This window comes from Molossus molossus, unplaced genomic scaffold (assembly GCF_014108415.1).
Source record: "Molossus molossus isolate mMolMol1 unplaced genomic scaffold, mMolMol1.p scaffold_m16_p_6, whole genome shotgun sequence".
NCBI lineage: Eukaryota > Metazoa > Chordata > Mammalia > Chiroptera > Molossidae > Molossus > Molossus molossus.
The window spans coordinates 63,914,490-63,936,538 of NW_023425399.1; the positions used below are offsets into that span (position 1 = coordinate 63,914,490).

At 43.7% G+C, this 22,049-nt stretch overlaps 1 protein-coding gene across 1 annotated transcript in view; it reads right to left on the reverse strand.

Moving 5' to 3' along the window:
* MTCL1 (microtubule crosslinking factor 1) overlaps positions 1–22,049 on the reverse strand; it is a 152,363-nt gene that overhangs the window by 63,857 nt on the left and 66,457 nt on the right. Inside the window, exons 4-5 of the mRNA XM_036244612.1 lie at positions 6,236–6,295; positions 134–1,435 (exon numbers count right to left, since the gene is read on the reverse strand). Of these exons, the coding sequence (XP_036100505.1) occupies positions 134–1,435; positions 6,236–6,295 (1,362 nt within the window). The remainder of the gene's footprint in view (positions 1–133; positions 1,436–6,235; positions 6,296–22,049) is intronic.

Sequence of the window (22,049 nt, forward strand, 5' to 3'; positions counted from 1 at the left end):
GAGGCTTTAGTACAATGCAGGTTTGAAATCAAAACCAAGCAGCCGTGAGCAGAATGAGTTCAAGTGCAGCAATGCCAGCAAGAAGGAGGAAGAGCAAAACCGAGCAGGGAGGCAGAGCCAGGAGCCCCCTTACCTGCAAGTCTGGGACCAGCTCCTTCCCCAGGTTCCCAATGGGGGAGTCCCGGGACACGGAGGTCACAGTAGAGAGGAAGCTGGAAGACTCTGTGAGGTGGGGCAAGGGGGACAGACCTTCCAGGTGCTCCCTTAGGCCATCCCCAATCCGGTTCACCTGCTCCAGGAAGGTCTGGAGTTCTTTCCTGAAAGCCTTCATCCTGGCATTGATGGTTCCTAGCAGCTGGGGCTCCTTCTTGTCCCCCTCCACCTGAACACCAGGCCCTGGCAAGGCCACGTCATCCACAAAGCCATTGGTGTCTGTAATGAGGCTTTCCATGGTCCGTTCTAGCCGCTCGGCCTCCTGCTTTATGCTCACCAAGCACTCAGAGTCCTCCCTAGCCCTCAGGACCTCTGCTGGACACAGCTCGCTGGCCTCTGATGGCTTTCCGCTGCTGAAGCCTGATGTCTTCTCGAACATCTCTTCTGAGTCACTCTCACCGCCAATGGGGCCCTCTCGCTTGGGCTGGGGTAGGCGGCCTTCCTCCCAATCACTCTCCTTCTTGGCTGTGTCACTGTCAGCATCGCTGTCCCGGGGGCTCGGGGCATGCAGGCCTAGGTGGGCGGCCAGGTCGTAGCGCTGGACATTGGACAGCAACACCCGGTTTTCATACTGTAGCTTCAGCACCTTTCCACTCAGCTCACTGATCTGCAGCCGGGCAGACTTCAGCTCCTCCTGCAGGGGAACCCCACCACCTGTGCCTTTGCTGCCACCATCCGCCAACCACCCGGGCTCTGGATGTGCTTCAAACTTGAACTTGCTCAGCTCATGCGCCAGCTGCCGGTTGTGGTCTTCGATCTCTGATATGGACCTTCGGAGCAGCTCTGCTTCCTCCTCCACAAACTGCAGGTGTCGGCGGAGCTCTGTTGAGGACTCCAGGGAGTCACCGAAGGGTGAGGTAGGAATGCTTGGGATGTGGTCCCGGCCTGGGCCCTCTCGCTCATACTGACCCCGCATGTCCTCCATCTCTGCTTTGAGGCCTCGATTCTCCACTTCCAGCTCCACAATCTTCCGGCCCAAGATGTTGGCTTCTTCTTCCACTAACTTTAACCGCAGCTTCAGCTCGGCCTCCCTGGTGCTGGGCGGCCCACCGGCTTCCCCGGTGGGTAGGGGGCTGTCTACGTCACCATACAGGGCCTTATACTTCTGGAGCTCCTGCTCTAGCTCGTCCTTCTCCCTCCCCAGCTTGGCCATCTTTTTGCGCATAAGGGAACCTTCCTCTTTGGCAAACTGAAGCTGGCATTTCAAATCGGCACTGTCATCCTGCCAGGAAAGAACAGCCCGAGAGAAGGGTTATTTGAAAATACCAAATGTTCATGTTTTTTATGATTTCCCTCTCACCTCGCCCCCAACACACACACAAACACAAAACACTGATCTTTTTGTCACTGCGTCAGGTTGCAGTAGAAGGGGCCAAAACAAAGCCAAGGGAAGCTGGGGCCTCACAAAGTCCGCTGCTTTGTCACAGAAACAAAAGAAACCAAACAATTAGTTTGGGGGAAAAACGTGCACATGAAAACCATCATACAGGTGATGAGTGAAGCGTGAGAAAATGAAATGAAACTCAACACCTGCTGGTGATTCGGTGATCCCATGTTACCTTGTGGTCCAACCAGCAGAGGGAGAGAGCAGAACCCCTCGCCAAGCCTGGTGCAGGCAGACAGGCTTCAGTAGCCACTTCCACCTGCTGGCATCACTTCCCCCACAGTGCAGACTTTCCTCTTCCAAAGTGGTCAGCGACCCACAGGTATTATCAAGAGGGGGAGGCCAGGTGATCCCAAATCAGGGCTAGGCTTTCCAATGACTTGCTGAGAACCTGAGATACGGCAATTCACTTCTCCCCCTCCCCTGGTCTCCCTATTCCCAGTGTATCACAAGGATGACATGAGGACAACCGTGCGATGACAGGCATGAGGGCACTTTAGGAGTCAAGGTGTGGAGTAAGCACTAAGCTCTGACAGTTAGTATGACCTGGCTCCTGCAAAACTCAGCACCTGGGTTACTCACAACCTTCGGTATGCACGAGCAAGTCAGAGCCTGGGGTTACGCTCCACTCCCGTTAGTGGCTATAACACAGCAGGAAAGTAAACTCAGAAACCCAAGGCAAGGAGGTAAATGTTTCAAAACCCAAGAAGTATTTCTTATTGGAATATCAGAGGATTCTGGAGGGTCACCCAAACAGACTTCCCTAAATGCCCATACTGCTTGGCTGGGGTCAAGAGGGCATTTGTTTGCCAACTGGAAAGTGGACCGACCCTCCCTTTGCAATGCAGGTCTCAAAGCCGTGAAGCTGCATGAACTCCGACTTGGGGTTGCACAAAGGTTTGCTATCACATTCAATGGGGAAAATGACCACTTTCAGGAATCATTCCTCTTTGATTGGCTATCAGAAGTTTCAAAGGGCTGTCATGGGGACAAAGACTTCATCAAAGGCTTCCCCATCACACAGAGAAACTCAACAGCATGTTGGAGCGTAGTCAAACCCCATCAGCCTCAGGGAAGGGAGTCATCAAACCAGTGCCTGGGACAAGTCAACCCTCTGGGGAGAATGAACTCCAAGGTCACAGTGTGTGCTCAAGCAGCCTTGCGAGTCGACACAGCTTTCAGACACGTTCTGTGCCATGTTTTTGCCACACTCTCACCATTAGTCAGAAAGATACAGAAAGACCTCCTCTGGTGACCCCCAACTTTTATCCTTTCACTCACCTAGATCCCTCTTCCCTGTACCACAAATATATAGAAATTTAAAACAATAAAGTGATGTGACAGGGCAGACTCAAAGAAAAATCTAAGGCCAACTATAAGCCAGTGCTGCGTGGAAAGTAGGCCCTGAGCTGTCTGTCCCTTCTGAGGGACAGCGTTCCCACTGCCATCCCCCTAGCAGAGAACCCCCAGTCCTGCCGGGCCTGGGGTCTAACATCCCGCCCGCATCCCACCGCCGCCCTTCTGTCCCTGGCACCGTGCACCAACACAGCTTCATAAAATTTTCTGAAGTAAAACAATCAAAAGCACCTTTTCAGTTTTTTGTTAAACCTAGATTCCTAAGAAATCAATGGAGATAGATGGTCAATACTTTGTAAATGGATTAGTTTGGGAATGAAAAGCCTGGAACAAAAAGAACGAGGTAGTGCCCTTAGCCCCATCATTAACTTGATAGCCAGTGTCTGTCCTTTGTCCAAAATCACCTAAGTGATCCTATCTCCACCCGTGAAGCAGAGAAATTCACCTTCGTACCCGAGGACTGCAGCAGAGATCATGGAAGATAACATCACCAGCCACAAGGGAACGCCACTCTCTGCCCACCTCAAGCCTGGGCAGACCCACAGATGGACACGAGCACCGATTGTGACCAATGCCCTAACCCTATTTCCATGGAAACTTGGAACTGGTGAGGTTTTGACTCAGGCCAAGTTGGAAAAGGGCAAATGAGGGGCAAAATTATATGCTGAGTTCTGGGAGCTTTTGTCTCAAACCAAGATCAGGAGCCTCAGGTGATCTCTCTTGAGGTTCTTGCCCTGAAAGTGGAACTAGAAAGTTGAGGAAATAGGTAGGATCTCTGAGAGGCACAGGGAACCCTGACCTTACACAAGGGTTCTAAACACTTGGCTATAAATGCTTAGGGTAGAAAAATCCTAAAAAGCTCTCAAATCGCCTTGATTTCTAGAAACCTTGAACCTTGCACCATCTCTTTCCATCCATCTTCCCCACAAGTCTGACTATAAACCAGAACCACTCTCCTCCATCTCCTTGAACTTAAACCCGGGTCAGTTAAAGAAGCAAGACTATGACATACCCTAACAAGTGTCCAGTTTCTAGATTACCTGAGGATTGATAAAATATCCCAAGAATCTTCTTGTTCCTTAAAGGAAGAACCATACACACAGCAGGACTTTTGACATATGACTGGAGCATGCTGTCACTTCTACTAAACACCCAGGCACTGTTTGGCCTTCCACCAACACTAAAATAGTTTTTGAAAGAACGATAATCTTTGAAGCCAAGGGCGTGTGTGCATTAATGAAGGGGTCCCACTTCCTCACTCTGTTGAGGTGGCTGGAGAAGGTGCTGGACCTTCTGAGGCCGGTGTGTGGACGGGGGAGACCAGTGCTGGGCTCAGCCTGCTCTGGGGCAGAAAGTCCCTCCTTCTAACAAGGTGGAGAATCCCGGCCTCAGCTAAAGCAGTGGGGGAGGCTGGCTACCCACCTTATCATGTAACCACAGACTTTCTGAACTCTGCTAGAGTTCTCGGGGAGGGGTCTAGGCCGAAGACTAAGCTGAAGGGTATCAAGCTCTGGTTTCAAGAGATCATCAGATAGCTGCAGGAATGCAGTATGAAAGCGGAAGGTTGCGTCAAACTTTCTACACGCCACTGTCCCTGTGACAAGTGGAGAAAGCAAGCATGGCATGGGGGCAGGACACACACAGGACCACCACCAGCAGCAGCAGCAGCTGGAAAGGCCTTGCCAAGCAACAAAAATATATCACTATGGGTATATATTCTTTGGCTTGCAAGTCTGATGTCTAGCCAGCACCCCAAGCGCTGACTGCTCGCACTCCTACCTTGCGCCGGGGTGCCGGTTTCCTGTGGGTTTTGGTTGCAGACCTGCAGTTCCCAAGGTGCTCCGTTCCACCACTCTGCTGGACAGAAACTCCGTCCTCAATGACACTGCAGGCTGAGGGGGACTGAACACATTCCCAGGGCCCGGGGCTTCTCAAACACTCCTGAGGGGCAGCAGCAGCTCTGAGCCTGATTTACCCACTGATGAAGGCAAAGCCATGCTGTTCCTTCCAGAATGGGGCAGCAGTTACCCTTTTAAGGAAAAGATCTTCCCTGGTCAAGAACCAGCAAGTTTAAACATACTTGAAGCCCAGGAGAGCTCAAGCACCCCGCAGTGGGCGCCAGGTTTAAAGTTCCCTGTTATCAGTGAATGCCAAAGCGAGACTGGGGAGGAGAGGCAGTAGAAGAGAATGGTTAATCTTTGGCATCCCTGACGTTCACACGGCTGACCCTCCTTGATGGGTACTCTGGGGAGCAGCAAGTTTGGAGAACGGAGAAGCCCGAAAGAATCTGTGTGGAGTTCACGGGGCGGGTCGGCAGAGCTCTTAGTTGCCGGGACTCACTGCATCTCTGTAATCACTACTTGGTCTGAGAGCTCCGGAGCTGATATCCCAATAAGACCTCTGTTCTCTCCAACACCTAATACTAACAGCAATTTTTATTTATTTATTTATTTATTTTTTTATCCTCACCCGAGGACATTTTTCCATTTTTTGTTCAGACAGAGCAGGAGGGAGAGAGAGAGAGAGAGAAACATCGACGTGAAAGGGACACATCGAGTGGTTGCCACCCGCACGACCCAACCAGGGCCAGGGGCGGGGACAAACTGCAACCAAGGTACATGCCCTTAGCGGGAACCGAACCCAGGTCTCTCTGGACCGCAGGTCGACGCTCTAACCGCTGAGCCAAACCGGCCAGGGCCTAACAGCAATTTTTTAAAAAAAGAAGAAAGGAATCCAGTAAAGCAAGTATTCAGAAAAGCTAAGAAAGTTCAGAAGAACACATACCATGTACATGAAAAGGACTACGCCTTTACCATCTTTTGGTAAGAACATTTCACTTCATTTAGGACAATTCGGGAGACTGTTCAGCTTGCACATACAGAAATAAAACCAAACAATGCTCAAAACAGTGCCTTATGAATGACCCAGCACTACAGAAGTTGTACTACTTTACTATGTGAATGACTTTGAAGGCCAAACACTTTTGACAAATTATGAAAACTGCCTGAGCCCTGAATTGCACCAGATGATGCCTCACACAAAGTCAGTCTGTTCTTCTTTTTCTTGAAGGAATAACCAGCTTACTGGTGTGAGAAACAAAAGGGAGGAGCTGTTGGTATGAAAAGAAAATTTCACCCACGGAGATTCGGAATGAGTCCAAATTTTTGGTAGGTAATGCTTCTTTGAATATTTCAAAAGCAACACTCACATTTTAAAAGAAGATTCAAAATGAAGTGATTGCCTCTCAAGGAGATGTTACATTAGAACAAAACCTCTGCTTACCTGGTTAAAGGTTTTCTTTTCTTTGTATGTTTCCCGACTGCCCCTTCTTTTCAGGGAACTCTGAAATAGATCCAAGTGACATGCTGTTAGGGAGGGGTCACGTGTGGAACCTGCCCTGCAAAGACTCCGACCCCCTGCTCGGGGACACACGCAAGGATCCAGGGTCCTTTTTCCCCCCACTGAAATCAAGAAACCACGTAAGAGTCAACATTTCAATGAAATTAAATAAGTTGGTGAGGTCTTTGAATCTTAAGAGGCTTTAAATCCTAATTATTATATTTTGGGTATTCCTCAATTACTCAGTTTCATGAAAAAGGAGGGTAGTTTGGATAATTTGCACCAGTGGAGGGTAGAAGAGGAAAAGGCAGGAAGTTCTGGAAATAGATATGTAATATTTCCAGGGCTGCCTTATCCTCCTAATTACGTTTTGTTTAGACTAACATGAAAATTATTTGATGTTTCCTGAATGTCTACAAGTAAATGACCAGATAAAAGAGTGGTAGTGAGGGAGAAAAGTATGGGCCTTGTTTATGGAGAAAACCTAATCTAGGTTGCAACATCCTCCATGAACAATCCCCTCCAAAGAGAGTTCATAATTTATTCATTTGTGATGTGGCCTTGGCTGTGTCCTTCAGCGGGCTGGGTCCCTAACTGGTGTTACATACATTACAGTGCACTTTGCCTGCTCTGGGCAAGAAATGCATCTGAATTATAAACATAAGTAGAAATAAAAGGGTTAAGGGGTGTCTGAAATGGAACAACAGGGAGGCAGACAGTTCCTGCTACAGTAAAGTATAAAGACAGAAAGAACTGACTACTAGAAGAAGAACTAGAAGCATCCTAGGGGAAGACAAATACATTTGAAACCGGAAATAATTCATGTAATCCTGAGAAAAGTCGGGAGAAAGCAGTTTGGAAAGTTAAGATTGCTGGCTATCATCCAGACCTTGGCAAACCTGTGAATGACAAGATTCTCCCTGATGGCCACTCCCTCCCCTTTGCAGCCTTGCCTAACTGAGGCAAGGACCTGGCTCCTCTGGGAACTCATCTTGAGGTGGGCTCAGAGCCCGCTCCGCTTCATCCTTTGCTGCAGCCCACATACCAACACAGCTGGGGAAGGAGGCCCTTATGCAAGTCACTTATGTAACATTCAAACCTTAAGTTAATTAACTCAGTTCTGTTTACATTTTACGTTTCTCACACAGAAGACTATGCTGTGACATTTATTAGATGAATTTCAGGGTTAAGAAACAAAATTCGAGTTTCCCTGAGCCCCTAGGGAGCTGGAGGCTTGGGGCGGGGGCAGTAACTGAGAGAAGGGATGAAATGATTATATTATCAGCATTGGTGTGGGCACTTCCTGGTCAACCAAGGGGGTGTGGAAGCTTCTCTCTGGCCCCCCTTGCAGAAGCAGCTTTGTTTCCTTCAGCCTTTTGGTAAAAGTAGGATCACACTACAAAGAGAACCAGTCTCCTCCGACAGGTTAAATTAAACAAGTCTTAAGAAGGGCTTGAATCCCCCCTCCCCCCCTAATAAGTAGGTTTTCCAAGATTCTTCACACTACAGTGGGTTTTTTTTATTTGGATGAGCTAAGTGAGATGAACACTTAAAAAGCAGGGATGGAGACTGTTCCAAAGTGTCAGCCTAAGGGTCTCACTTAATTCTGGGAGTGAGTGAAGGGAGCCCCACATCACATCACATTCTCCCAATGAACAGAAAACAGATTCTGCTTGTGCTGCGAGAAAACTATGCAGAAGTGAGACACAGCTAAAAGTGGAGTCAGAACTTTCTAAAAATCTCTGCAGATTCACGGGTTGCTACATTTCGGAGCTGGAGGAAGGGCACATTCTGGGTGAGCCCTCCTGCTGGGAGGGAGCCAACCAGGTAGCAGCGCACAGATTCCTCCCACCTGCCTGATGGGTCTTTTCCCCTTGCTGAGCCCTGAATACAACAGCCTGTGATTCTTCTAGCGAATTGAGGAGCAGGCAACACAGATCCCCTGACAGAGATCCCAGTCATAATGGCAACGACGATGAAAAACATTGCAAGGATTAAAGTTAAACAGAAACTTGAAGGACCTACATGAAATAAACCATAAAACTTTGGTGAAGGACAGACATAAAGCCATGCTTGATGGTATCTGATGGGAAGACCTTATGCTATGAAGATGTCTTATTTCTCCCAAATCATTTTATAACTATGATAACATTTTAGCCAAATTCCTTTCTCCCTCCATATATAATATATAATATGTATAATGTAATATATGTACATATACACACAAAAAGTATTTGTATGTGTGAGGATATATATACACACACAAATACCTTTTGTTTGTTTGTAAGGGAGGTAAGAGGATGGAAGGACTTGACGAAATGGTTCAAAAATTCATCCAGAACAAGGCTGGCAAACTATGGCCCTCAGGACAAATCAACCCATAGCCTGTTTTGTACACAGTTTTTCTGAAGCGCAGCCTCCGTTACTATCGTCTGTGGCTGCTATAAGAGCGGCACTGAGCAATGACAAATCATACATATTATCATATTTACTATCTGGCCTTTTCACAGAAAGCTTGCTGACCTCTGAGCTAGAAAAACAAATTGGTGAAAACAGCCAAAAACACTTTGAAAAGGAAGAATGATGATGGTAGGTTTGTACTATTAGATATAAAAATATAATATGATGGACTGGCGCTGGTGCAAGAATAGATAGATTAATGGAACAAAACAAAGCTCAGAAATAGATAAGAAGTTTATAAGATGTTAACAATGGACACAGTCAGTATTTTAAAACGTGGGGGAAAGAATGGGCTATTTGGCATAGGGTGAGAGAACAACTAGCATAGGGAAGAAAATAGTGAGATCCGTACCACGTATCAAAAAAATTCCAGATGAATTAAGAAACCTAGCTGTGCCCTGGCCGGCTTTGCTCAGCGGTTAGAGCGTTGGCCTGCGGTCCAGAGAGACCCGGGTTCGGTTCCCACTAAGGGCATGTACCTCAGTTGCAGTTTGTCCCCGGCCCTGGATGGGTCATGCGGGTGGCAGCCACTCAATGTGTCCCTTTCGTGTCAATGTTTCTCTTTCTCTCTCTCCCCCTCCCACTCTATCTGAACAAAAAAATGGAAATATGTCCTCGGGTGAGGATAAAAAAACAAAACGAAAAAACTAGCTGTAAGAAAGCATAAATGAACTAGAAAGAAAAGAGATTAATTTCTATTTGTTCTTGGGGCATGGCCTTTATAAACACAGAAACAAAAGTCAAAACATTTAATTAAAAAATTGATAGAATGAATTGGTGAGATTTTTAATTTTTATATATCAAAAGAAACCATTTACAGTATTAAAAAGCAAATGACAAAATGGAAAATAATTTTCTAACCCAAGACAAAGGAGTAGTATTTTTCAAGCAATAGGAAAATTTAATAAGAAAATAAACAAATGGCAAATAAACACATATTTAGTAATTAAAACAACAAGATATCATCTTTTCACTTGAGATTTACAGACCAAAAGAAGTATGAAACCCAGTGTTAGCAAGTATCCACGGAGGTGGGCACTTCCGCACAGATCAATGAAAGTGGGGAGTCCTGCAGCATTTCAGGTGGGCAATTCAGCCTGACAAATGTATATATTGTAACCCAGTAATTCCACCTCTGGGAATATACCTAAGAAAAAATGCAGAAATATGTGCAAACATTTATCAGTAAGAGTGCTCATCACAGTATCTTTTATAATAGTAAATATATACTGTGGAGGTTATTAAAATGATGTTTTTGCAGAACACTTAAAGATTCAGGAAACACAACACATTTAAAAAACTATAGGTTACAAACAGCATGTATTTTGTGACTTCAATTTATAGCTAATAAAATACAAATATATATATGTGTTACACGTGTTTGTTAGAAAGTAGACTGCAGAAATAGGTATTAAAATGTTAACAGTGATCATCTTCAGGTGACAGAATTACAGGTGATTTTAATTCTTATTTTTGTGGCATTTCAATAAATACTATTTCTTTTCATCCTCATCTGAGGACATTTTTGCATTTATCTTCAAATAGAGTGGGAGGGAGAGAGGGAGGAAGAGAGAGAGAGACATCGATGTGAGAGAGACACATCGCCTGGCTGCCACCCACACAACCCCAACTGGGGCCGGGGACAAACTGCAACTGAGGTACATGCCCTTAGCAGTAACCGAACCAGGGACTCTCTAGTCCGCCGGCTGACACTCTAACCGCTGAGCCCAAACGGCCAGGGCTAAATAATATTTCTTTTGTAAAACATAACGAAACAAAAGTAACCTGGATATTAAAACTTGTACTCTATAGAGGTGAGAGAAGAGAGGCTACCACTGATCTTCTATGCTGATTGCAGCGGAGCTTCATCAGAACTTATATGCCAACTTCTTGGGCTTTTTTCCATAATTAGAAGTTGTTTTGATTAGCCTGATTGTTGAGGTACAACCTATACATACACAGTTCTTTAAAAAGTCCAAGAAGCCCTCTAAGGGTTGGGAGAACGGAGCAGGCGCCCCACTGCACTGCCCGTCCCTGGCATATGGCTCCCTTGCCAAGTTCCAAGCAGTCAGGAGGCCCCTGGCCTGGATGCAGTCTCCTTCCAGGCTCACCTGCATATTGGCCAAGGAACCCTGGGTGTAGAGTGATTTGTATGAGCATTGTTCGTGGTCAGTTCATTCTGCTGGATGACTCAAATCCAGCGAAGAGACTCTTCCAAGAAACAATTAGGGGAAAGTGGAAATTGCATACTATCAAATAAATGGAACCCAGAATGGGAATGTGCCTACTGTTTAATTCTACTCTTTCTTTTTAGTCTGGCCAACTGCCAGAACATCAACTCTAAACTCCCATGGAAAAGGGGAAAAAAATGGATATGTGAATCCAAGTTGAATCCATCTAAGTCTGATGTATTTGCTGAGTATTTAATATGATTAAATAAAATATGAAGTTAGCCAATTATTTGGACTTCCATATCAATTCTTAATGTTTTCTATTTTAAGTTAGCCAGTTTCTTCCAAGCAATTTCAGAAAAACTAACAAGCTCTCAATTGCTAAAATGTCTTCAGATACAGGCTTTGGGCTAAACATTTAAATTGGTAATTAAAGGAGGCAAATATAAATTAGAATGCTATAAATTATGAGCCTATACAGAAAAGAGGGTATAGATGTAGGCAGAAAATTTTCAAAATTCTTACAGATTCTTATTATTTAGAAAGTTGTCTTTTTGGGGGGGCTAATTTATAACACAGTGAATAAAATCAGAATAAGAAAATTATAGTCCATAGGTATTCTTCCTTTAGGAGGAAGTTAATCAAGATTCTTTTACCCATATTAAAGTTCTCATTTGAGTGTTACAGGATTTCAACAGTAAAAAGTATTAGCTTCTCCTTCAGCTATAAGCACCTGGTGTGGCTGGAAGATGCATCTGCCCTTGGTCCTCTCCACTTGCTCCTAAAACAGTTCCCAGGGAGACTGGTTCCCTTCGTGCCACGGAATCACAGCACTCTGCTGAAATCAGCTGCACCAGTTACTCTGCGGGGCCCAATAAACATAACGCCCCTCGGATTCCAAAGAGGGAACCTCTCTCTTTGGCCCTGTTTGGGAGGATAGTATGATATTAACAACCAGCATTTGCTGGTCACAGTGCTAAACTCTTTCTTTACACACCTAATTTAATTTAATTCTCACAAGAGCCTGAGAGGCATATTTTACTATTACGGACTAATAGAAAAGAAAACACAGCAGAACAGACTCAGACATGGGACACCAACTTGACCCTGACTCCAACCCTCACTCCCAGTCACAGCCTCCACCTCAGAGGCCTTCAAGCCTTCCTCAGCCCAATTTCCTAATTTGGGCTGTTTTTCTCTGTTTTCAAGGTTTCTAAGCCCCAAATTGCTGAGTTTCCTCATCCAAAGAGTCTTCCTTCTCTTTAGAGAAACAGCACAAAGAACTATTCTAGGAATGGTTGCAAATTACTCTGCTCACAAGGTACCTCATGGCCATGAAATACTTGCTGGCACTCTGATTATTTCCGAAAGGATCTGAGCTGCAGAGAGCAAAAGTCCTTATTTGGCAAAGACAGAAAACTATTATCAGAGGCAAAATACCACAAAGTAAATGAGGAGAAGAGGAGGAAAATTATGTTGCGAACCTTGGCTGAAGAAGGCCTCGGCCACACTGTCCCGGCCAGGAGGCCCACCTGGAACAGACAGAGGCCGCCAGCACACCCAGCCTATTTATCAAACAGCACTTTCTCCTGGGAAAGAACATGCTGATAAAAATTGACAGGTCACTGCACAGTGGGGAGCGTATACATATCTGCTTTGCAATGTGGGTTAATTGCTCATTTTAAACCTTAGTAACATATATCTTGAGGCCTAATAATTGGAAAACTGCTGGCTAAAACATGCTACAACACAGTAACCTCAACCAAACATGATAAAATACACAAAACTGAAGATGATAAAATAAAACTGCAAGTTATCCTTAGCATGCAAAAAGAAAAAATGGAAAATCATAACCATTGCAAGATCACGATGATGACAGCACCAAAACCAAAGTGTCCTTCTCCCAAATTGTAGGAATCTCAACTCTTTTTTGTAATCCTCACCCAAGGATATATTTTTATTGCTTTTTTAGAGAGAGAGGAAGGGAGAGAGAGTTGGGGGGGGGTAGAGGAAGAAAGAGAGAGAGAGAGAGAGATTGATGTGAGAGAGAAACATGGACTGGTTACCTCCCATACGTACCCAGGCCGGAGATCAAACCCACAACCTAGGTATGTGCCCTGACTGGAAATGTAATCTGTGACCTTCTGGTGTATGGGACAAATGCTCCAACCAACTGAACCACCCAGCCAGGGCAAGAATCCCAACTCTTAATGTGCATATCCATATAGGCACTCAGCAACACCACCATGTTGAAATATGAAATTAGAACCCACATTTCAGAAGTCTCTCTACTGACTCACTTAGTAGGTGACCAATAAGTACCCACTGGGCATTCAAAAAAGTTGAAAATTGATAGAAATGTATGCCATTTGCCTGTCAGAACTGAAGCTAAGGCTTGTGTCTTTTTTTAAAATGATCTGTTTCTGGCTTCCATGGGTCTACTGGAAAGAAATATACCAGCCCATCAAGAGAGGCAACTTATTTCCTTAGTCTAATGAGATAATACAAAAGAGAAGTACTTTGAAAAACAAAGCAAAGCCAAAAATACAAAAAGTATATATATTAAAATATTGCCCCTTTTCACAGAAAATCCATTACTCTTTTTTTTTTCAGATGCATGTAACATGAGAAAATATTTAATACTTTGCTTGCTTAGCTTTCAAATCAAAGAGCATGGGGAAAAGTTCTGAATTGCTTGTGAGACTATTTCATAATAATCTGCCATCACACCGCTTGAACCTTCTAACTTAATTTTACATACTATTCTAAATAATACAGTGCACTATCATAGTATTAAAATTTATGTACACATTTGTCAAAACTCAGTAAACCTAAGATGTGCACATTTCAGTATATATAAATCAGCTCAAAAAAGTGTACATAAAATTAAGCTCTAGTTAACAGTGTGTATTTAGGGAAAAGTGAATTGGTGTCTACAATTTATTGTCAGCATGTCAAAAAATAAGATGAGTTAATAGGTGGATGGACAATAGATACGTGATAAATCAAGTACAGTAAAATGTTAATGTAGAATGTAGGTGGTGAGTATACAGGTATTCATTATAAAATTCTTTAAACTTCACTGTATTTGAAAATTATCATAATGTTGGAAAGTAAGTTCCTTATATCACGGGAAACAATTAATACAATACTATATAGCCATTAACAATTATGATTACTAAAAACTTTAAATGACATGGGAAATCTTTTAAGTGTCAATTTTTGAAATGCAAGATTAAAAAACATACAATCTCACAAAGATTAAATATTTTTGTCTTTCAAATGTCTGGAAACAAATACACTAAAATGCTTAGAATTCTTGTTAATAGGCAGTAGAATTATGGGAGATTTCATCTTTTTCTTTTACACTTTTTGTATTTCTCTAAAATTGTCAAAATTAGTATAAATTATTTTTTCAAGTCAAGGAAGATGTTATATTTTAAGGACAACAGAATTGACTCATAATGACAATGTCCTCACTAAACCTAATACTGCGTTGGCTTTGCCTGGTCTCTGCTGGAAGCAATGGATAAGACTGATGGACAAGACTGATTGTGGGTCCTCAGGAGAGACAGAAATTAACAGGAAATTAAACTGGAGGATTAGCCCCCAGGCAGGATTAGCTCTGTGCTGCTGGGGATCATTAAATACTTCTTCCAACAGAGGACAAAGAAAGGCCTAATGGACATTTGGGGACAGCAAATGGATCTGAGATTCTAATCACCCTCCCAGGCTGAAGGCTTCCTCTCAAAGAGGCTCCCCCACCAGGTGGAGACCAACTGGCTGACCCATGACTGCTGAGGAGTCCTGTTCTCTGGAGCCACCACTCGGCTCCATTAATTATCTACGAAAACATTCTGAGATCTCAAAAGTGCCCCTGGTTAGTATTCTGCATAAAGCCATTCCTGTCCCTTGGGTAAATCTTCAACAACTCTTCTCTCTAAGTCATGGCAACTTGGATTCCCACCTTTAACACCAAGGCACACGGAGTGATTTAAGGGGAGAGTGGAGATGTTTGCCCTTGGTTTCATGATTCCTATGGAGCAAAATCTCTCTCAAATGTCCAGTAACCTACACCACGATTCAGGAAACTGCAAGACCAGTAACCGCGCTGCGGGGCAAGGAGTAGGATGCTATTTGCTCTTGTAGACTGAGAAACCTCTAGAGGCCAAAAGCTGCTGGGACACTGGGGTAAGGGTTGGCCAGCCCTTCCTTCAGAGGTGGGACAGCCAGTGAGCACAGGGAAATAAACATGCTTCCAGTGGAAGGCAATCTGGGCCCAAAGCACAATAGCTGTCTTGGGCTAAGGCTGGGCACAGAGCTGAGCAGAGGGAGGAGCGGCCCTGTTCAGCCCTGCCCAGCCTTGCCAGGGAAGGCCTGGGCAAGGCCTCAGAGCAGCATTCAGTGGAAGAATGAACACAGCCCTGTGTTTCAGTGATTAAAAGCAAAGAAGCCAGTTTTATTATCATCTGTGGTCCTGTCTTCTTTTGTGAACATACAGGCTAGGAAGCTTGACACCTCAAACCATGCATATTTCTGCTACCATATTATGTTGATGAGACAGCACATCCCAGACAGTGTTTAAAAGCACAATCAGCTGCCCCAGACTGTGTGCATCCACTGCAGCCTCTCAACAGCTAAAGTAGAGTGACCACCATGAAAGCTGGAGGAGCTCCCCCACCCCTCCACACACACAGACATGAAATCTGCTCCTCTCCCACAAAGTTCCAACAATTCCTGTCTAGCTGAGGATGGAGAACCATGGATTAGGCTCACAGACAAAAATACACTGAGAATGAAGACGGCGTTCCAGTGGGCGTCACTCCATGGTGTGCTCCTGCCAAAATGCAGGGTTGCAGTGCTCATTAATGCACTTTTCTTGTGTGCAAAAGCTGCTTTGTGGGGTTACAGCCACATCAGTCTAGTTTGTTGTCTTCTAAAATGACACCAAATCGATAACCAGTCTAGTATATGAAACGCTGGTCTGAGAAAATGCAGATGTCGTTAGATCTTTATGTACAAGCTATAACAATTTAGAAAATCTCTAGGTATAGAAAGACAAGGGTGTTCTTTATTCAGACTCATGGCAGCACTTTATTAGGGTGGCTCCTCCCTGGGCTATAGGTAAATCTATTTATGCAATCAAGCTGGATTCTAATGGTTTCAGAGTTGACAGAGTGAAAGGGGCTTAATCAGGAAGGCCCTTCTGCTTGAAAGCTTTATCCTGCTTCCTTCCTGATTCACTCCTGTGGCCATTCCCCCTGGGACAGACTGCTCGTCTCTGATAAGCAAGCATGCCTACTTCTGAGCCTGTCCACAGATGAAAGCAGATGTCCTTCCAACCCTTGGATTCTCTGATTCTACTGTTTAACAAAATCACTCCCACCCAAATCACACTGGGTGACTGATACGTGCCCTGGAGGAACTGTGGGAAGAGGGAAGGATACCCCACAAGGTGTGTACAGTGCCTTGCCATTTGTATTTTTCCAGGATGGATGAGGGGAATCATGGTCCCTCACTGCCCAGGAGTAAACTGAGGCATGCAAAGGTATTTGCTGCAGTCAGGGAAGCAGCCACACCTGACTTTGGAGCGGTCTGCTCAACCACGCCACAGCTGCCTCTGAAGCGCAGCACCGAGGCGAGAGAGCAGCGACTCGGAGTTGAGGTGTCTTTGTTCTGCTGTCTGCCATTTGTTCAGTCAGTCCTCTCTCACCTCATGGGTTCACCAGAGTGCTGTACGTGCCTGTGGCTGCACCATGTCTTCATCCTTTTCATGCCTCCATTCCTTTCACAGGTTTCCAGAAGGAAAGTTGGCAGCCGCCTCCTCTGCTTCCACCTCACTCAGGTGCATATGTCTGGTTGCTGCAGACATTTATTGGGGGTGCAAACGTGCTTCAGAACATTAACTGGTATTCCAAGAAAGAGTCCTGGGAGACTGAAGTAGCAAATACCCTGTACATAGGAAAATGCCAGTGGACAGGCTTTCTTCCTCCCACGGACGCCCACTGGCTTGAGCTTGCGCGCAGCTCGCGCTTCCTGCCGGCACTCGTGTGTGTGCCTCGCTGGGCTCCGCTATTTTCCTTCGACTCTTGTTTTCAGCCTTTTATTTCTTCTCTGTTTTCCCTAGAGTACCTGAGGTCTCTCAGCATTGAATGTGTAGAATCAACCGGTTTTTAAAAAGGTTTTACTTTTTGGCTTTAGAGAAACATTGAAAATTCAAATTATAACTCTTTTTGCATTAAATAATAAACTTTATTCCAAAACTGGACCAACATCTATCTTCATGAATTTTTCAGTTTCCCAGAAAGCATGTGAAAGCATGTAAGTCACATGTGTAAACGAAAAGGTAAATTAGGAACAAGAGCATTCATGTCCAAATCCAGGCACCTCACTCATGGCCTGTGACCTTGAACTAGGTTGCTGAGCTCCTGGTACCTTAGTTTCCTTATTTAAAAGTGGAAATAATATTAATACCTACTTTATATAAAGGGTTCTTATAATGACTAAATAAATATAGTTAATAAGTGACAGCCATAAAAAGCAAACAGCCTGTTAAACAGTTATTTATTCTTTGGTTAATATTTTCAAATGCTATTCATCCCTCCCCCACTCCCACATTTTTTTTGAAATCAAGAGTAAGAGCCAGTATTAATCATTCCAGCTTTCCTCTCTCTCTAGGAAAAAGACCAATGTTTACAGAAATGTGTTTATCACTCTGTGTGGGAAATGTGTGTTTGGAGGGTAAACTTTTACATCTGTATGGCTTCTGTATATTTTTTTCTGCATATGGAATAGAATTTAGATAATTTAGAACCAGAAATCATATCACAAATCATATAAAACCTATTGTGAAAATACTTTACTATTGTTTGTTAATAATTCATAGAAGAAACTTTAACTTAAAAAATTCTCTCATATTGAGTGTTATTTCTATCATTTCAGGGAGATAAGTAGGTCAGATTTTCCACAAGGCAATTAAATATGCCAAGAGCCAATGGCAAAAAATGGCTCACATGCAATGCTTAGAATGCGTCAACCTGCAAGGAGAAAAACGGTGACAGCACACACTCTTCCCGGATCCGAGCAGATCCCAGTTATCAAAGCCGAGGCACCTGTCTTTGTGACTGACAAGGTTTTTCTTTAACATTTTAACATAAGTGAATAACAAGGTTGCGAGAGATCAGCTAAACAGAAGGATAAGTAAAAGCATGAAGCAGAGGAAAGGGATATAAAGAGAAAAGAGAGTATGAAACCTCTTCCATACAACAGCTTCTGTCTGGTTTTAGATGAAAACTGAGAAGCACGCAGGATGAGAAATGAAACATGTGGAAAGACCTCCTCTCTTTGGTTATGGCATCAGTCAGATGAGCAAATGCATGAAATCTCGTCTGGATATAAACCAACCTCCGGGCGGAGAAAATGAGAAAAGAGTTCGATTATGCACTTTTCCGGCCTTTAGACAAGTTGCACCCACGTGTCCTGTTAGCCCACATGCGAGCTCCCTGCCAGCGGGCCTCGTGTCTGCTGGGAGAACCTCTCTGGTGTGATTCTTTTCTTAGACACTGTTTTCCTCCTTCTTTATTGCTAACCCCTTGATGATTTCTGGGTTGTGGTTCTCTGTTTTCTTCCACGTGACTGAACAGACACAAGGTCTTGGCAGCAGGTCTCCTTCACTTGGGGCAGATGTTGCACGTTTGTTAGAAATGGGAACATTTAGAATGGCCTTAACTGCGAATTAACATTCTAGGGTAGAGATGTTCTTTGTGCAGTTAGGAGGTTATTTCAGCCTAAACAATGTACAGAAGACAGTAGCTACCAAAAATTAATTAAGAGCAAAACTGATAGAAGAGAAAGAATGCACAGAAACTGAACTGTACAGCAGGGCAGAAGCCGCCGCTGTGAGAAGGGGCAGGATGTGCACACCCTGCCTAACCGCCTGTGCCCTGCCTTCTCTCCCGTTCCTCTCCCACCCGCCAGCCTCCCTTACAGCCTCAGATCTCATGCGCCTGCACCCACAGGGAGGGTCCCCACTTGGCCTTCTCGCCACACACTATACTCCCTCATCTGCTGATACCTTCTCATTCCTTGGTTTCAGCTGCTATTGACATCACTCCATCTCCATCCCTGGGAGGTTGGAAAGGTGGGGAGAGGGGAGTAGTTCCTGGAATCCCCCTCATCTGTCCTCAAGGACAGAGCCATGTGGTTTCTATCACCTCTTCTCACTCCGCATTTGTAATGTGCCATCCATTGCACATAATCTTTTGGAGACTTGATTACCTTGATCATTCTGATGGAAGACTCCTTAATGGTGATGACCCCATCCCCCTTCAGTAGATTCTGAATTATTTAGTAATGTTTTCTTCATGGAGGATCAACAGAGACATCTCCATCCCATTTACATATCACCGTGCATCTGCCAGGTGGTTGCCTCTGGCTTATAGACCACATGTTTTGTGTTTCCCGTGTCCATTGCACATGGTTGGCTTTAACTACTGACTGTACAACATAGCTCCAGGAGTTGGTTTTCATGACAGCAGGTGGGTGCCATTCATTGATGTGCCACTACACCTTCTCTCTGAAATTCTTAGCCTACGGAAAAATACTTTTTAAAAACACTAATTATTGGAGACTGAAACGAATACTTGCACAATAATGTTCACCAAAGCATTATTCACAATAGCCAAAAGGTACAGACAACCTAAGTGCTCATCAACAGATGCAAAATATGGCATAAAAATGCAAAAGAATACTATTCAGCCATTAAAAGGAAGAACAATCTGATACATGGATGAACCTTGAAAACATAATACTAGGTGAAATAAGCCAGACCAAAATAAAAGACAAATATTTTATGATTCCATTTACATGAGATCCCTAGATTAGACAAATTCATAGAGAGAGAAAGTAGAATAGAGGTTAACAGGAGCTAGGGGGGCAGAAAAGGTATTGTTTAACGGATGCAGAGTTTTTGTGTGGGATGATGAAAAAGTCCTAGAAACAGATAGTGGTTATGGTTAGACAACATCGTGAATGTATCCAATGCCACTGAATTATATATATAAAAAGGATTAAAATGATAAATTTTATGTTAGATATCTTTTACCACAATAAAAATAACTAACTATATTCAAAACAGTCTATTTTAAGAGCCATAACAAAGCATCTCATACAAAACTCTATGTATTGCTATAGCTTATATTTTGGTTGTCACCATATGATCCTGTGATTTATTTCACTTTCCATGTGTATAATATGATACATTCTTTCTCTCCTTTTATGGCCAACAAGCTAAAAGTATCAAGTACTGTTTTTAATCTGTAAAATATACATTCAGATAGACTCAAACTGTTTATGAATGTTTTGAAAGCAGCTTTTAAACAGTGACCAAAGCTTTAGCAAGTTTTTTTCTCCAAAGGCCTTACATTTTTTAAACAATGACACATATTTTTAAATTTTATTTTATTATACCTCTATAGGTATTTTTTCTTTTCTATTGATATTTCAGCTAAGTATATTTTAACCACTATTACATGAATGGTTTCTTTATAAGAAGTAAATAATTTTTCTCAGTAATCATAACTTATTTGTGGAAAAGAATTTTAATTTAACAGAAAATACTAGTGGGAGAAATTCTGATTTTTTTTCATAGAGGTGTAAAATCTCAAGACTTGTTGGAAGCAATGCAGGAATACCTTCTACATTGTTTCATGTTTACTTTTTGTACACACACACACACACACACAAACACAAATGCATTGCTTGTTATTGAAGTATTGGAAGAAAAACAAGGGGTCAAGGAAGTTGGAAAGAATGGAGGTAAGACAAGAGGGAAGTGAAGAAGAAAAAGTTCCAAGCCTTACCTTCTATTCCTAGAGCTCTAGCTGACCATCTACCTTAACCTCTGTGTCAGCTGAGAAGCCAGGATCATACCACTCGCTTTCTGATGGGTTAGCAAGGCAGACCTGATGAAATGACCATTCCCCACCAAAGGATCATGGTCAAGAATGTCAGCAATCATGCTGCTTGCATTTTGTATCTAATAACTTGCTCCAGATAGGCTTTATATTCGAGATCTTTTCTCCTCATAACCTCTATATTATTATTCTCACTTCATATTCAAGGGAACAGTCTCCGAGACAGGAACTTGTCCATCATCACAGGCAAGATTTGAATCCAGCCTTTCCCCTTATAGCCTAAGTTGCTCCACCAAATGGCGCTGCCTCTTGGATGAGGGAGGATGGGAGAAACCAGGTCAGACCACTGGTGAGCCACTCACCGCTGTGCTGACTCTTCTCCTGTTCCAAGTGGACCTGTGAGGTTAGCCTACATCCCAGGAAAGTATGCAACAAGGGGTAGTGATGTGCATTTGGTATTTTGGAGGTTCCAAAGGGGGCAAAAAAGCATACCTTATCCTGCTGAAATCATTTCACATTTATCCACCTTTTATAATGTGAGGAAGGACTCCACCTGACAGTGTACCTATGAGGTGGAGCACACTCAATCCTCCAGGACTCTGAGGCCCTACAAGCATGAGTCCAGCTCTTCAGGGCCCCTGGAGAAACCTGGGACCCCAAACCATGCCCCTGTGCTCTTAGTCAGGACAACCACAGCCCACGGATGTATCTCTCATTCTACCCTCTTCAAGTTTCAGACCCGAGATGCAGGTCTAGTGTTTTCTGGGTTGTTGGTAAACACAGAAAACCTATTATAATAACAGTTTATCACTTATGAAATATATTTCTCTAGAAATATATGCTAATTACATGCTTCTGTTAAAGTCCTGGGCTTGAGAGAACAATCTCCTCTTAATAAGGGCTTCATTGTGGTGCTTTGTTTTTTAAACATCTTTTCTTCACAGGAGATTGTTTTCACATTGTGACAAATGAGAACTTCTTCAACTTCCTCATTAGAAGGGACTCAGAGGGTCCTTGTGGGGGGAGCAGTTTCACAATGAAGTGAGAATACAGAAAGAAACCTTCCTCCTGTGTATTCCTGGCTATTTGGAATTAAATGTAAGTCTTCAACCTCAAGGAGTCAATGTTACAACAGTCTTGAGATCAGCAGACTTTTTCAGAATTCCTCCTGAACTCAGCTCCTCCATGCTGCTGGAGGAAGGGCCAGGAAGG